Raw genomic sequence first — 16,198 nt, forward strand, 5'->3', positions numbered from 1 at the left:
CAAAATTGAAAAACCAGTTGTAATCTGTCATATGAACATCTAAGCTAAATTTATTTTAGTAAATCATAACAGTAGTGATTCTGGATACAGGCAACTGGAGAATACAAAAAAAAAACCTTTACCCTATCTCTAAACAAGTATCAGTTTATGGTCAATTCTACCAAGCATAAATTTAGACTACTTAAAAAGTCAGCTTAGGTTTCCGTGAATCTTCATCACCACTTTATTAAGGAGAATCAAGCTTCAGGTGATAGCTAATATATCACAGCAAGTATATGGCCAAAACAAAACCTTTTTTTTTTTTCAAACTTAATATTTGGAAATAATTTCAAACTTACAGAAAAGTTGTTAGAATAAGAATAGTACAAAGAACAGAAGTATACCAGATTCACCCATCATTAACCTTTTCTCCTTATCTGCTTTCCTATTTAAATGTTCACTTTCTCTCTTTCTAAATATATATATTTAACCAATCACATTTGAGAATATGTTGCATATAACCTAGCTGTTTACCACTGAACAGACACTGTGTATTTCTTAATAGGGATATTCTCTTATATAACTTCACACTACTGAAGTTACCAACTTCGGTAAATTTCATAATAATGTAAAAGACATTTTCTAAGTTCTCCAGGACGCAGTAATTATTTTTCTCCTTGCAACTAATAGGCAATCTGTGGAGGGACACTTCAAGACCCTGTAAATAACCTGCTCATCAAAAATTTCCCCTATACTTAGCAACCACTGATGATCTTTGACCTAGTCTTTACGACTGCTTTACCATGGTTAAAAATGATTTTCCCCTCCAATACTCCTCCACATTTACTAGTTAGCATTGGCAATTTACTGTAATGAAGAACTAGCCACCCCCCAGTTATTCATCCACCTATTCATTATTGACATGGACTCATGGATTCCTATTTTTAAAATGGTTAGCAATTTATTATTGCACTGAATGATTTTGATAGTTCAATTCTAATTTGGTCAGTGGGAGCTCATTCAACCTGGCCCTTGTGTTATCAAATTATGACCTTTCCTTTTAATAAAAAACTTTTCTTTTTGACAAAAGAAGATATTCCAGATTCATCCTGTATTTTCCCGATGTAATCCCCAGAATCCGCTATTTCTCCAAGAAGCCCTCATTCTTTTCGTAGAGAATGACATTAAAGACCAAGATCTGGGTATAAATGTGCTCACTGTTATTGTCTTCCTGACTCTTTGACTACTGGTAATCTTTGAGTGGATGCCAGATGCTATGAATTTTACCTTGTTGCAAGCTGATAATTTTGTACTGCTATAAATCTTCTCGAGCTTTGTTACTTGGAAATGGTTTAATCCTTCTGGATCTTGCTTTATGAGTTGTTAGCTGGATCTGCAGCAGTGTTCAGTCTAGGGCCATATGCTCCCCACTAGTTAGACAAGACCTTTCTAAGAACTCTACCCAAAGCCTTGTGAATTACAGGCTTCTCCACTCTGCCTGGTGGAAAGAGGCACTGTTCCTGGCTCTCTCTGAATGCTGGGTGCTGTTATCCAGTCTCAGGTGGTTTTCTCACATATATTTCTTGAAGAGTGTTCTGCTGAACACTCAAAAAGGAAGCTCTGTAGACTTCCAAGCTTCTCTCACTGCACAGCTCTCTCCTCCCTGGTACTCTACCTTATCGATTTCATCTGCCTTGGCCTCCCCGGACTCTTAGCCCTATTTCCTTAACTCAAGAAAACACTCTTCAAGCATAATAAAGGGAATAATCAATCAAACAAAACTGCTCCAGACCTGACATAAGTGTTAGAATGAGCAGAGAAGGACATTAAAATGGTTATTATAACTATACTAGAGTTATTACATCTCACATTATCTTCAAAAAGTAGAGACATGAAGGTGTAAAAACGAACACAAAATCAAACTTCTAAAATATTTAATGTCTGTGATATAAAATAGATTGAATGGGATTAGCAGCAATTAGGCACTACAGAAGGAAAGATGAACCCGAAAGCCGGCAATAGAAACTGTGAAAAATGAGACTGAGTAAAAAGGGAATTTTTTAAAAATGAAAAGAAAATCAGTAAGCTGGCAATTTTAAGCAGCCTCATATACATGTTACTGGAGTCTCCAAGGGGCATGAAGGGCAGAAAAAATTATTTGAAAATATAATAGCTGAAAAATTTCCAAACTTGATAGAAACCTATTAACCCTGACAGATACAAGCTCAGTAAACCCCAAGCACAAGAAACATGAAAACAAACAAAAAAAACCCAGGCATATCATAATTAAATTGCTCAATACCATTCAAAAAAAATCTTAAAAGCAGCCAGAGTAAAAAGACATATAACTTATAAAAGAACAAGACAAGGATACCACAGATTTCTCAACAGAAACAATAAAAACAAGAATACGGTGAAACAACATCTTTAATAATGAAAGAAAACGCCTATCAGTCTAAAAGTCCATACCTAGCAAACATATCTTTTCAAGACAAAAGTGAAATATAGACATTTTCAGACAAAAAAACCTCAAAGAAATCATCACCAGCAGATCCATACCACAAGAAATGTTAAGGAAAGTTCTTCAGGAGAAAGAAAATGATATAAAGATGGAAATTTGGATGTACACAAGAGCCTTTATTGTGAACATGTGCTGAATTTCGTCAAAGTTTTTCCAGAACATGTGAAAGTAAGAATATGATTTGTCTTCTCGTTAGGCCTATTAGATTTTGTCAAAGTTTTTTCATCTATCTTTAGGCCTATTAATATTGTAAGATTTCCTAATATTGAACCATCCTTGCAAGACCACCCCACTTGATCATGGTGTGTATTTTCAAGGTAATCCAATTTAGTTTTAAAAGACTTTCCTTTTACAAAAGAATTCATGTCCTCAAAAATGGTCAGAAGAAGAACATGAGAAATACAGAAAGTTATTTATTCAGATAACAAAGTATATAATTTTCTATGCTAATTATATACCAGTGTATTAGGCTATAAAAAAGCTACTCTAAGTATTTCAAAACTACAAAATTTTAAATAAATTCTCTTGCAGATAGCTAGGGGGTAATAATCAGACACTGAAACACTGTAATTTATCTTCCCAAATATAATTTGTTAGTCAGAGGAAAAATTCCTATGAAAAATCTCTTTCATAGGAAGCTAGAACTACAAGATTCATGTGCCTCTGGCTTCCTCTGATCACTTTAATGTAACATTACAAAACAATACCTAATTTAAGGAGGAATCATATGAAAATAAGGAGAAAAGAAACCAGTCTCACATTTTAATAAACTCACAATTGTACATAAACAAATGTTTATATTTGTTATTTTCTGAAGAACTTTCCAAGGTTAGAACGTAATAAATTTTTGCCGATTTTCATTGGCAAGGTCTTTACAAACTTAGCTCTGCGAAAAGACTAGACTCAAAGACTTCCTTTTACAAGATCAACAAAGAGTGTTGATCAGTGAAGTCGTAAGTACTATGGCAGAGCAGATCTTACAGACAGGCAGAGATATACCACCCACCCACCACTATTACCACAAAAAGGTTTTAGGCAGTCAAGGCTTAATGAACCTCAAACATTAACATGTCCCGTACACATTTCTACTCCTGGGAATGAGTCCTAACAATCAACTTGAGGCATTAACTTTAGGAAACAAGACCTTTGTCTTTACTGCTTCTAGTAAACACACACACACAAATACACGCCATCTAGGATATAGCACCTAAAGAAAGGCATACTGTTCCTCTTCAGGTAGAAAGTTAGCAGACTTCAGGGACAAAGTTTTGATAGGTTTTTTAGTTCAGTGATCTCTTCTTCTGCAATGTCTAATCAGTCATCAATCCTATCCAGTGTATTCTCATCTCAGACACAGTTTACATCTCTAGATTTTGGCCATTTTTATATACCCTAAATATCATATTCAAACAGATGTGTCAGTCCACTTTTCCATGTAGGATTAAATGGGCTCCTACTGTTAATAACTTGTTCAAGGAAATTCTGTCACTAACACTTGTATTTTTTATATTTTAGGTGGTTAAGCCAGACAGAACCAGAATATATAGTATTATCTCAGAGGCTTCGGACAAAAAGATAGAGCTCTATCTTAAGCATAGAGTTTAACAAGACTTACCCTGAGTTGTGAAATTGCTGCTTTCCCTTCCTCACTTTCTTCATCAAATTCATCATCACTCCACTCCCAGCCGCCATCTTCTGTCTTATGGAGGCGGCCACTGGAACCTGGTACTCTCCGAACCTGCACATTGGGAAAAGAGATGTGGATTATGGTGGTGTTTGGTATTTACTATATATACTATCTATATCTTGCACTCCTCATTTGCTCTCTGTACTCTATTACCTGTCTTTACTCCAGCCACTGACTTTCCTTATACCTCTACACTTGTGGGCCCAAACACCATCCAAATCCTTCTTATGTAAAGTCACAGACTAAATCTTATTAATGGTTTCATGTTCTGAGAGGTCTAAAAAAATTTTTTTCAGCCTCAAAATAAACCCAAGATAGAGAAGATTCTTTTTTTTTAATTTTAAAAATCATAATTATACCTGCAGTTTCAAGAATACTGTATATGTGCAAGTTTTGTTAAGAAAAACAGCAATCCTCTAACTTTTATCCTCTTACAGGGAATCACTTTCAACTCATTCTAGCATATCCTTTTTAAATTTATATTCCTCTAAGTAATGTGTTCTTATTATTATCCCTTGATTTTTTGGTTTTAGGAATTATCTACTGGACTTCCCACTATGAAAGATGAGAATTTAACCCTGTTATCAACCCCCATAACTCTTTTCTCAAGATACAGTGAAATTTTGGTTAAATCAATATTCAGTATTTCCACCACATGATTATATTGAGACACTTAAGCCTTACTGTGTATTACAATTACTTTTCTCTCCTGTATAACTTTTTTATTTTCTTGGAATAATAACATTTGCTTATTTCTATGTACTTGTCATATTTACCCCCAAATTGTCTCTCAGCTGTGTTCATACACATTAGGCACTCCTCAGGGTCACCTTCTAGAGGAAGACTCTCACCAAGCCTCCTCATCTGCTCTACCCTAGACTGGTTTCACACCAAGTCTGGACTTCAGATCTCCCTCTACCACCTGTCATATGACTTCCTCTTTCTCAGTTTAAGCACTTCCTCCATTATTAGCATGCCACGCTAATTAAAGCCATGCATTTCTCAACTTTCTTGATTCCATCCCCACACTTATTAGTAGGCCTGGTTAAAGAAAAAAAAAAAGTTCGGCTTACTAGAAATCATTTTCTTTCATAACGTTGTATACAACTGTTTTGTTGTGACCTGGCTTGCAGAGGAGCTACTAATGTCATTATGATTTCCAAACCTATCCATCATCTTTCCCCCTTCTCTGGAAGCTACAGGATCTTCTTTTTTGCCTCTAGTATTCCAGCAATGTGTCTTAGTGCTGGTTTATTTCCATTCATTCTGCTCCGTACTTGGGCTCTTCCAATCTGGAAATTCATGACTATCCATTTTGGAAATTTTTCTTGAATTATTTCTTCAGTGATTTTCTTTCTTCTACTTTTCTCCGTTCTGCTTTTCTGAATTCTTCACTCAAAGACTGAACCTTCTTAAATGATCCTCTAATGCTGCTGTCTTTTTTCTCCTGTTATCTCTCTCTTGGCCTTTTGGAGTATTTTCTGGGAAATTTTCTCAGCTTTACCATACAACTTGTGTATTAACTATTTTCATTTCTTCTATAATGTTTTCCATTTCCAAGAGCTTTTTGTCCATGGTGGTATCAGTGTCCAAATGCTCCTTTTATGTAACAGCTTTAATAAGATATATTCATATATCATATAATTAACCCATTTAAGGTACACAATTCAATTCTTTTTAGTATATTCCAAGTTGTGAAACTATCACCATAATTAAATCTAGATCACTTTCATCACTCCTCCACATGGCAAAAAAAACACTCCAGACCCGTTAGTAGTCACTGCCCATTTCTGTATAATCCCAGTCCTGGGTAACCTCGAATCTACTTTCTGTCTCTACACATTTGCCTATTCTGGACATTTCACATAAACAGAATCATATAATATGTGGCCTTTTGTAACCAGCTTCCACAATTAAGCATAATGTTTTAAAGGTTCATCCATGTTATGACATATATCAGTACTTCATTCCTTTTTATTGCTGAATAATATTCTATCTTATGGACACATGACATTTTATATATCCATTCATCCATAGATGGATAATCAGGCTGTTTCCACTTTTTAGTTATTATGAATAATGCTGCTGGGAACATCCATGTACGTAGCTTTGTGTGTACATGTGTTCAATTCTCCCAAGTATGCGTAGGAGTGGAATTGCTGGGTCGGATGGCAGCTTTGTTTAGTCTTTTTAGAAACTGCCAGACTACTTTCTAAAGTGACTGTACCATTTCACATTTTCATCATTAGCGTGTGAAGGTTCCAATTCCCCTACATCTTTATCACACTTGCTACTGTCTGACGTTTTTATTACAGTCACCCTAATGGGTCTTCATTATTTTCTGTGTAGTGTGAAGAAAGGGCCAAACTTTACAACTCACTCTGGTAGCTACAAACAGTGATATAACAGAGTCTAGAATTAAGTAATCAATTGTGTAACATACCTTTTCATTCTAGTAGACAGCACACCTAGACATACTGTAGACTAATAATATTTACCGAATGAATATATCAAAGAATGCTAAAGAAAGGGTTGGGGAAAAATGAGTAATACAACCATTAACAAAGCATTACTTAACATATACTTTCAAAATGCAGAAGTAAATTTAACCAATTTCCTAGGAAACCGGAGTTAAATCTTCATTTACCTTCTTAGCTCTTTCAGAAATAGTCGGTGCTCTCTGCAGTATTTTTTCTTGAAGAAATTCTTTATTCTGGAGAGGAAAAATAAGTTTTCTTCTTACAAGTTTTTATTGAACCAAAGAAACACACAGAAATAGTCACTACAATTAAAATGTGATATAGTAACTGCTTTATAAAGAAGTTTGAGGAAAGCTTCCATTCTTTTTTTTTAAATTCTGAAGCTCCTTTAGTACATTACTACCACACTTTCACAAATTCAGACAGAGCTTTGGTGTTCCATATGAACCATTATCTATGAGAAGTTTGCTTTATCATACGTCCTTTGGGACCAGTAACTTCCCACTTATCTGTTCTCTTTGGGAAATGAGATGTTTACTAACTCAGTAGTGAACCCTGAAATGAGAGTTGAGTATTTTTCGCAGATTATACTACTAATGGCAAAATTTAATATTCATTGTTCCTGTTATAAATTTAAACTTATGTTTAAATTAATTTATATGAAAAATACATTTACTAATTCTAAAGCATGTGTCTTAATTACAAAAGGTTGTACAGATAATGCCCCCAGCAATTATTTGATCTACCATCACTTTTCCAAACATTATCATATTAAGCAAAAGCAACTTCTGAGCAGTAAATCTAATTTAGGTAACTGAGGAGGATCACATGAACACACAAAATCAAATAAGTTTCCTACCTTTGCTTTTTGGAAAAATTTGTGCCTTAACAGTTCTGCTGCTGTTGGTCTAAAACCAGAAAAGAACGTTTTAATAGTTAATTCAAGTGTAATTGTGGGTTTCCATCTTCAAAAATGAGAAAAGGATTTCTTGAGCAGCAAGATAAAATCTCAGTGTTCTCCACTTTCCTTAACGGGCTAAAAAGCAAAAAGCAGGATAAACTAACTCGGTATAAGACACTGAGTAGAGAAGAAAACTCAAACAGAAATGTTCTGATAATTATCATAGGTCCTCTGCAATATTCATTAGTGAAATGTTTCTTCTGGAATCATGACTCCTTAGTGGCTTCCAAAATATTTGCTATTATTTTCCCAAGAATATCATTTCCCAAGAAGAGTAGACAATATCTACTTTAACAAGGCATAAAAATACATTTAACTTCACAAAGAGGAAATGAACCAAATCAAGTCCTGTGCCTCTTGACATATGCCTGCCTGCCAGCCTTCAACTTAGGAAACTACATATTCTTAAAAGTAGGTCTAACAATTTCCTTTTAAAAACTGAAGATTCTAAAAGTAATGTATATATTCCCCAAATTGAATCTACACTCAGTTCTTAGCTGGACAGTCTTTCTTTCTTTGAATAAAGGTATTACCATTGTCAATTTTACAAACTTTTAAATAGTATGACTGGGAATAAAGAATAAACATACTACACTTTAAGAGACTGGACCTGATTATATCACACACTTACCAGGTAACCCTAAACAAATCTCTTCTCTAAGGTTCTGGTCAAGCCCCTGAAGGCAGTGCTTCTTAAACATTACTGTGCATTATAATAGCTGGGACTTTTAAAACAAACCCCAACGCCCAGGCTGTACCCCATACCAATTAAAGCAGAATCTGGGGGGGGGGAATGCATCAGTAGTTTTTTGGTTTTTTTTTTTTTTTAAATAATATTTTTATTATGTTAGTCACCATACAGTACATCCCTGATTTTTGATGTACAGTTCGATGATTCATTAGTTGCGTATAACACCCAGTGCACCATGCAATACGTGCCCTCCTTAATACCCATCACCAGCCTATCCCATTCCCCCACCCTCCTCCCCTCTGAAGACCTCAGTTTGTTTCCCAGAGTCCACAGTCTCTCATGGTTCATTTCCCCTTCTGTTTATCGGTAGTTTTTAAAACTCCCTGGGAGATTCTAACGTGCACTCACGCTTAAGAACTAGGGCCTCAGAGGATTACTGTACAGATTAAGAGATGTAAAAGTGCTATGCAAACTGAAAGTAGACATTATCCTTCCTATTTTTTCATCCAGTCAAGATTTCAGTATGTTCAACAGTTTGCACAACATTGCTTCTGATTCATCCTTTTCTTTGGGTTCATGTTCTTCTTCCTAGAGTACAATTTCTAGGAGTTCTTTAAGTGATAAAAATGATTGGAAACTCAATTTCTGTCTGAAAAAATCTTAATTTCATGCTTATTCTTAGGTAATAGTTTCACTAGATGGGGACTTCTGTGTTAACAGCTATTTTCTCTCAGCATTGTTCCAGTATATTCTGGCCTCAACTGTTGTTATTATTAGGAAAGTGGCTGTCAGGGGCACCTGGGTGGTGCAGTAGTTAAGCGTCTGCCTTCGGCTCAGGGTGTGATCCCGGCGTTCTGGGATCGAGCCCCACATCAGGCTTCTCCACTATGAGCCTGCTTCTTCCTCTCCCACTCCCACTCCTTGTGTTCCCTCTCTTGCTGGCTGTCTCTCTCTGTCAAAATAAATAAATAAAATCTTAAAAAAAAAAAAAAAAAAGGAAAGTGGCTGTCAGTCTACCTACTATTCCTCAATAAGTAATTTGCCCCCTTAGCTTGCATTTAACAGATTCTCTTTGCCTTTGAATACAGCAGTTTCATGACTTGTGTACAAATGGGGAAAGGGGAATACTGCTTGGAATTAGGGGCGATGGTTCTTTAATCTGAGGATATAGGTATTTCATCAATTCTAGAAAATTCTCAGCCATTATTTCTTTGAATATTGCTTCTCCCATTCTCTCTAGTCTCTCCTGCAAAGTCTACATAAACATATCCATGTATATGTGTATGTACATGTGCGTGCGCACACACACTGAACCTTCTCATTCGATCCCCCAAATACTCATCTTTCTTTTATATTTCCATTTTTAAAAAATCTTTCTATGCTGCATTCTGAGCAACTTCCTCAGTATAGTGTACGTAGTGTGATTAAGAGCAGAAACTCCATAGTCAAATTGTATGGGTTGGAATTCTAGCTCCAACATGTATTAACTGTGTGACTTTGGGCAATGTTACTTAACCACTCTGATTCAGTTTCTTCATTTGTAAAACAGAAAATAACAGCACCACCCTCATACGATCACTGTAAAAATTAAATGAGATGATATGTACGCTGTGTTTACAAAAGTACCCAGTAACTTGATGAGTAGTCAATAAATAATTATCTTTTTTATTTTAATGGCTGTTTTGTTTAACCACTCCACTGAAGTTTTGTTTCTTTTTTAACTTAGAAGTGTTCTAAACAAGGTATAATTTTGGTTTACGAACTGGAAATAAGATATTCTACAGCTCCTTTTTCTTTTGAAATAATTTTAGGCTTACAGAAGAGATGCAAAGATAGTACAGAGTTCCTACATACCTGTCACCAGTTCCCCCCAATGTTAACATTTTACATAACTGTGATATAATTATCAAGAAATTAACTAAAAATATTAACATTGCTACAGACTTTAAAATATTAATATTGGTACATTATATTATAGACTTTATTCAGGTTTCCCCAGTTTTTGCACTAACATCCTTTCTCTGCTCCAGGATCTAACCCAGGACACCATGTTGCTTTTAGTCTTCATGTCTCCTTAATCTCCTCCAATCTGTACCACTTTCTCAGTCATCCCTTTCCTCACTCCTGAAGAGTGCTGGTCGGGGAGTTTATAGCATATTCCTCAATCTGGCTTTGTCTGATGTTTTCTCATTACAGATTGAAGTGAAAGATTTGGGGAAGGAATACCTCAGAAGTGATATGCCCTTTGCCTTGTATCATATCCGGGAGTATGTAATAATCCGTATGTCTTATTACTGCTAATGTTAACCTGATCACTTGTGAAGGAGGTGTCCGCCAGGTTTTTCCACTCTAAAGCTGCTATTTTTCCTTTTTCATATTCTATTTTTCAGAAGCAAGACACTAAGTCTAGCCTATACTCAAGGGAAAGCTGAGTTATTGTATTTTTCATTTCTAGCAGCTCCATTTGTTTGTTTTCTTGGTCACAATGGTGACCAAGTTCTTATGGTTTTGATTTCCTCCATTAGCATTTTAATTATTTTAAATATACTTATTTTATAGTTTTTTGAGGCATCTTTGCATTATCCAAAGTTCTCGGAGCACTAATCCTTCTGCTTCCTGTATCTGCTGACTCCAGTCTGCCGTGTAGTATTTTACTGTGTGTTTTATAATTTCAGCTTCTGATCTCTTCAGTGGGGCATTATTTGCAGGAATCTCACAGATCTGGAGTCTGGAACAATTTGAATGATACAGTTTTCTAATTGCTTCTGCCAGAAATAAAACTGGCTTGGCAATATTTTTTTATTCTCTAATCTTGTGGGTTCCTGGATAATATGGGTCATATAAATTCAGACTGTCAACTTACAGAATGTCCAGGTCAGAGGAATGGATTATTCAGGAGAAATTTTGTTTTGTCTTTGTGATGATGAACCATATTTTGTTTTCTGGTCTGTCCTTTTACTTAGAAGGCAGACTTGTAAAGGTCTTAGCCATAAGCAGGGATCTCAGTTCAGAACTCCCAGTGGCTGGGCCCAGTTATCTCATGTCCAGTCCCCATGTGGAAATCAGAAATCTAACTAAGTATGTTATTGAAATGAACAGTGTCTCACTGAGGGTAGCCACAGGATTAGTTCATGATATTTCTTCTCTGATTTAGGTCATCCTCATTATTTCTTGCACCTGAGCATCTCCCTTTATTGCAAGCTTATCCCTGGATTTGGATTTTTAAGTTTGATAAATTCACTCAGCATTTCTGGGTATTCGTAACAAAAAAATTATGTTATTTTAGACAATTAACTAAGCAGAAGCAAAAGTATTCCTTATCTTTTATACCAATTTATTCAGAAACAGAAAAAAAGTTCTAATAGCACAGGTTTGAACTTTGCTACCTGTTTTTCTTACACTTTCCAATATTTCCAACAGTAAATTCTGAAGTCCCATGAAATATACTAAAGAAATGACTAAGGATATCAATTAAAATCTTTTACTTTTGTTGATTGTTAGAGAAACCAAAATTTAAAAACTCTTAGCGCTAAAAAACTGAGTGGAATATATATGTGAAACAGAAAAATGAGATACAGTGGAAACAGAGCCCTAGGTAAGGAATCAGAAGTTTTGGATTCAAGTCCGACCTCAATGACTAGGTAGCTGGTTGACCTCAAAGATAAAAGGTTGTACTCAATGACCTCCAACATCATTTGATTCTGTTCAATTCATAACGATACAGACATTAGATGACCATGTTTATTCACTTACTGGCCTTCTAATCTGTCTAGTGTTAACAAGGAAGCACTCTGCATTTTTGGTTCACTCATTAAAAAATATCTTTTCAATAAGGAAATATATATGGTTATTTGGCATTAGATATAACATTTGCTGTGTGTATTTCTTTTGTTATTAAAATTGTAAACAGCATCAAAATATATTTGCTTATGACTTTTAAATACATTTGAAAACAAGCCATCCCACTAACATGGTATTAACACAGAATTCATAACATACAAATTTATAAAAAATTAACCAGGAAATAGCTGAACTATTTAAGAAGGGAGAAAGTAATTCATTCATTTCCAATCTAGTGTAATAGTCTTTGTGAATTTTTTCTAAAGTTTATATTTAAATAAATATATTTGAATATGCACAAATAATTTCCTGCACGTGAATGTATGTATGTGATACTTAAGACTTCCCACAATGGTTACAATATTAGATGAAGAGAAACATAAGCTTGATCTCATATTTTACCTTTTTTCTGGATCCTTCTGAAGGCACAATGAAATCATTTTCCTAAACGATTTTCCGTATTTTTTCAGCATTTCTTTATCTTGAACACCAGTTTCCAAAGAAGGAGGATCATTTTGTAGTGTTAGCATTAAAACCTGGAAGAATTTTCAATATAATATAAACTTCTCATGACTCAGTAAAGTTGAGTATTGTGGCCAAAATTCTTCAATACAGACAACCTCCCAATACATAAGCAGTTCACTTTAGTTCAGTTATTTGGAACACAGAGTTATTTAGGTGTTTTCCACACAAATAATATCCTACAGATAGTTGGCTTCCCAGGTAAAGTGCCTGCAAGGGCTCAACTGTATCAGCACTGAATGTCTTTTCTTCATGTCCTCTGTCCCCATTCTTATACTGCCAAACTACCTTTAAAAAAAATTAAAATCAGGGAAGCCTGGGTGGCTCCATCAGTTAAGGGTCCTGGGATCGAGTTCTGCATCAGGCTCCTTGCTCAGTGGGGAGCCTGCTTCTCCCTCTGCCTGCTCTGCATGCTGCTCCCCCTGCTTGTACTCTCTCTCTCGCACAAAAAAATAAATAAAATCTTAAAAAAAAAAAAAAGAGCCCTTATCTTAAAAAATCTTTATAAAAAAATTAAAAGCATAGCAAATTTAAAAATAAAATACAATCAAGAAATAAATAAATAAATAAATAAAACCACAGCACAATTAAAAATGTGATCTTGCTGATTTTACCTATCCATGGCTCTGTTTTAACATGACCCCCTGTAATCTGGCTTTCTCTTCCCAGAACTTCTCAGCCACTTCTGAGAAACCACTGACGATGCCTAGTTAACAGAGCTGCAGCCTTTTTCAGTTTTCACTCCTCCTACCTTCTCTGAAGTAACTGGCAATTTTGATTATTCTGCCTCTTTCTTTGACTTTCATGGCAACATACTAGCTTGATGCACAGAGGTGTTAATAAGGAAGGTCATGTTTATATAGTGAGATCTGGGGTGATTCTTCTATATTGTGTGACTTTTTTATAAAAGCATAAGCCACTTTTTTTTTTTTGAAGATTTCATTTATTCATTTGACAGAGAGACAGGCAGCGAGAGAGGGAACACAAGCAGGGGGAGTGGGAGAGGAAGAATCAGGCTCCCAGTGGAGGAGCCTGATGTGGGGCTCGATCCCAGAACGCCGGGATCACGCCCTGAACCGAAGGCAGACGCTTAACGACTGCGCTACCCAGGTGCCCCATAAGCCACTTTCTAAACACAACATCAACACTAAAGAATATAGGGGGCTGTAGTCAGAATTAATACTTGCTTTTCAGATTCAATTTATATTTACTGAAATGGAATTACTAAAGGATGGAGGTATTTCTCATTCTGAGCAAACAGGCTAAGGTGTACATCTGGCTACAATTATAGGACTCACTGCCTGTGGTGGATGAAAAATAAACCTCATCTCCTCCCCCACCTCTTTTTAAAAAATAAACCATTCCTTTGGCCTCAAAATAGATTTCCACTTTACAGTTCTAAAAACTCATCCTTTTCAAATCCATTTATTTCCTAGGAGTAGGCTCTGAAAAGAAACTAGGACATGGGGCTGGGGCAGTATTTTGACTGAATCTCACCTTCATTGGTGGATACTTATGATAAGGAGCTGCCCCTGTGGCCAGTTCAATTGCTGTGATCCCAAAACTCCAGATGTCAGCTTTGAAATCATAGCCTCGGACCTGTAAAGAACATAAAGATGTACATGATTATTTTTAACACCCTAAAAGCACTTTAATTTTTTTTTTTAGCAATCTCTACACCCAGTGTGGGGCTTGAACCCATGACCCTGAAATCAAGTGTAGTATGCTCTTCTGACTGAGCCAGCCAGGCACCCCTAAAAGCACTTTTAAAAGGTAGCTTCCAATATGTATCAAGAATCATGAGCTTTAAACCAATAAAATAATCTACAGTAGGCAAAAGCTAAATAAATATACTTGGTAACTGAAGAAAAAAGAAAAAGCAATCTGAATGATGTTCCCCAACAATGGGGAAACTGTTAAGTATGGAATACTCACTTAAAAAAATGTTATATAGTCAACTAAAAGCAATGTAAATGAATTCTATATGAAAATATGGAAAACCACTTGTGATAAAGCATTTATAAAGAAAAAAGAATACAAAATTCTTCACAAGTTTTGATACTTATTATGAAAGTATATAATCTTTTTTTTTTTTTTTTTTAGAAAAAGGAAAGAACTAGAACAAAATTGTTAGGCAATAGTGCTAAGTCTTTGGTTTTCCAAATTTTCTATGTTATCATCTTGTTTTATCACCTTAATTTTTATAATGAAAAAAGATACAAGGGGTTTGAATATTTTCCAAGTTGTTGATATGAACATCTGGCCAAATTTCTGTCCTTTTATACTGTCATGAGCACAATGTAAAATTAAATATTTTCATTTTCTATCCTAAGCAACACAGGAGAAGAAATAGGTGGGGGGAATGTGTGGTTTGGGACCAGAAATTGAAGTTCCATATAATGTGCTGCCTTGACATTTGGTAAAATAAGGTGGGCCTCTAATGAGCTAAGTGTAAGTTCCCCTCCCCAGTCTGCTCCTAAGGATAAGATCCCCTATCCCAACAACGCTGCTTATCAACTGGATCAGGCAAAGTTCCTGCTCAGCCTTGAGTAGCAGGTTTCAGCTCCCCACCAGCCCTCAGAATTATTCAAATGAGCCAATCACCCTTGCAAGGAAACTGAGGGGCGCCTCACTCTCTTGATACTACAAAGACTGTTTCCCACAGCAACTGTTTATTCACTCTCTTCCTGAGTGGAGTCACATGTGACATGTAGTGTCCTCCTCCCTGCAGCTCTGTGTGTACATGACTAATAAACTGCTGTCAGTCCCACCAGTCCAGTGTCAGGTGTTCAGCAACTACATAACCCTAAGGTGGGAATGCTTCCCTCACCAACAGGGTGAATACAGGCATTATAACAGAGTTAAAAGTGAATTCAGTTCTACATACTGACTTTGATATACTTAAAAGACATTTATGTAAAACATCTATAAGAAGCTGGAAACCTCTACCTAGGAGCTTAGGAAATACGACTATGCATGGATATACTTTAGAAAATATAATAGGTGGGGGGGGGCGCCTGGCTGACTCAATCAGTGGAGCATATGATTCTTGATCTGGGGACTGTGGGTTCGAGCCCCACACTGGGTGTAGAGATTAGTTAAAAATAAAATCTTTGGGGGGTACCTGGGTGGTTAAGCATCCCACTCTTGATTTCAGCTCAGGTCATGATCTCAGGGTCATGAGATCAAACCCTGCGTTGGGCTCTGCACTCAGTGTGGAGTCTACTTGTCCCTCTCTCCCTCCCTCCGCCCCTCCCCTAGCTCATGTGCATGCTCTCTCTCTCTCAAATAAATAAAACCTTTAAAAAAGTCTTTAGGGGCACCTGGCTGGCTCAGTCAGTAGAGCATGAAACTCTCAAACTCAGGGTTGTTGAGCTCAAGCCCCACAGTGGGTGTGGAGCCTACTTAAAAAATAAAATCAATCAATCAATCTTAAAAAAAAAAAACTAAAAAGAAAATATAATAGATGGGAAGTGGAGATGAGACTAACTAGTGAGAGAAGAATTCAAGAACAAGG

At 36.0% G+C, this 16,198-nt stretch overlaps 1 protein-coding gene across 3 annotated transcripts in view; it reads right to left on the reverse strand.

Annotated features, from left to right (window-relative positions):
* Positions 1-16,198, reverse strand: part of OXSR1 (oxidative stress responsive kinase 1) — a 93,113-nt gene that overhangs the window by 15,269 nt on the left and 61,646 nt on the right. For all 3 annotated transcript variants that reach the window (XM_040636952.1, XM_008710194.2, XM_040636953.1), the window contains 5 exons: positions 14,179-14,280; positions 12,562-12,695; positions 7,527-7,575; positions 6,835-6,900; positions 4,116-4,238 (listed from right to left, as the gene is read on the reverse strand). In XM_040636952.1, the coding sequence (XP_040492886.1) occupies positions 4,116-4,238; positions 6,835-6,900; positions 7,527-7,575; positions 12,562-12,695; positions 14,179-14,280 (474 nt within the window). The remainder of the gene's footprint in view (positions 1-4,115; positions 4,239-6,834; positions 6,901-7,526; positions 7,576-12,561; positions 12,696-14,178; positions 14,281-16,198) is intronic.

The sequence above is a fragment of the Ursus maritimus genome, unplaced genomic scaffold (assembly GCF_017311325.1).
Source record: "Ursus maritimus isolate PB19 unplaced genomic scaffold, ASM1731132v1 scaffold_20, whole genome shotgun sequence".
Lineage (NCBI taxonomy): Eukaryota > Metazoa > Chordata > Mammalia > Carnivora > Ursidae > Ursus > Ursus maritimus.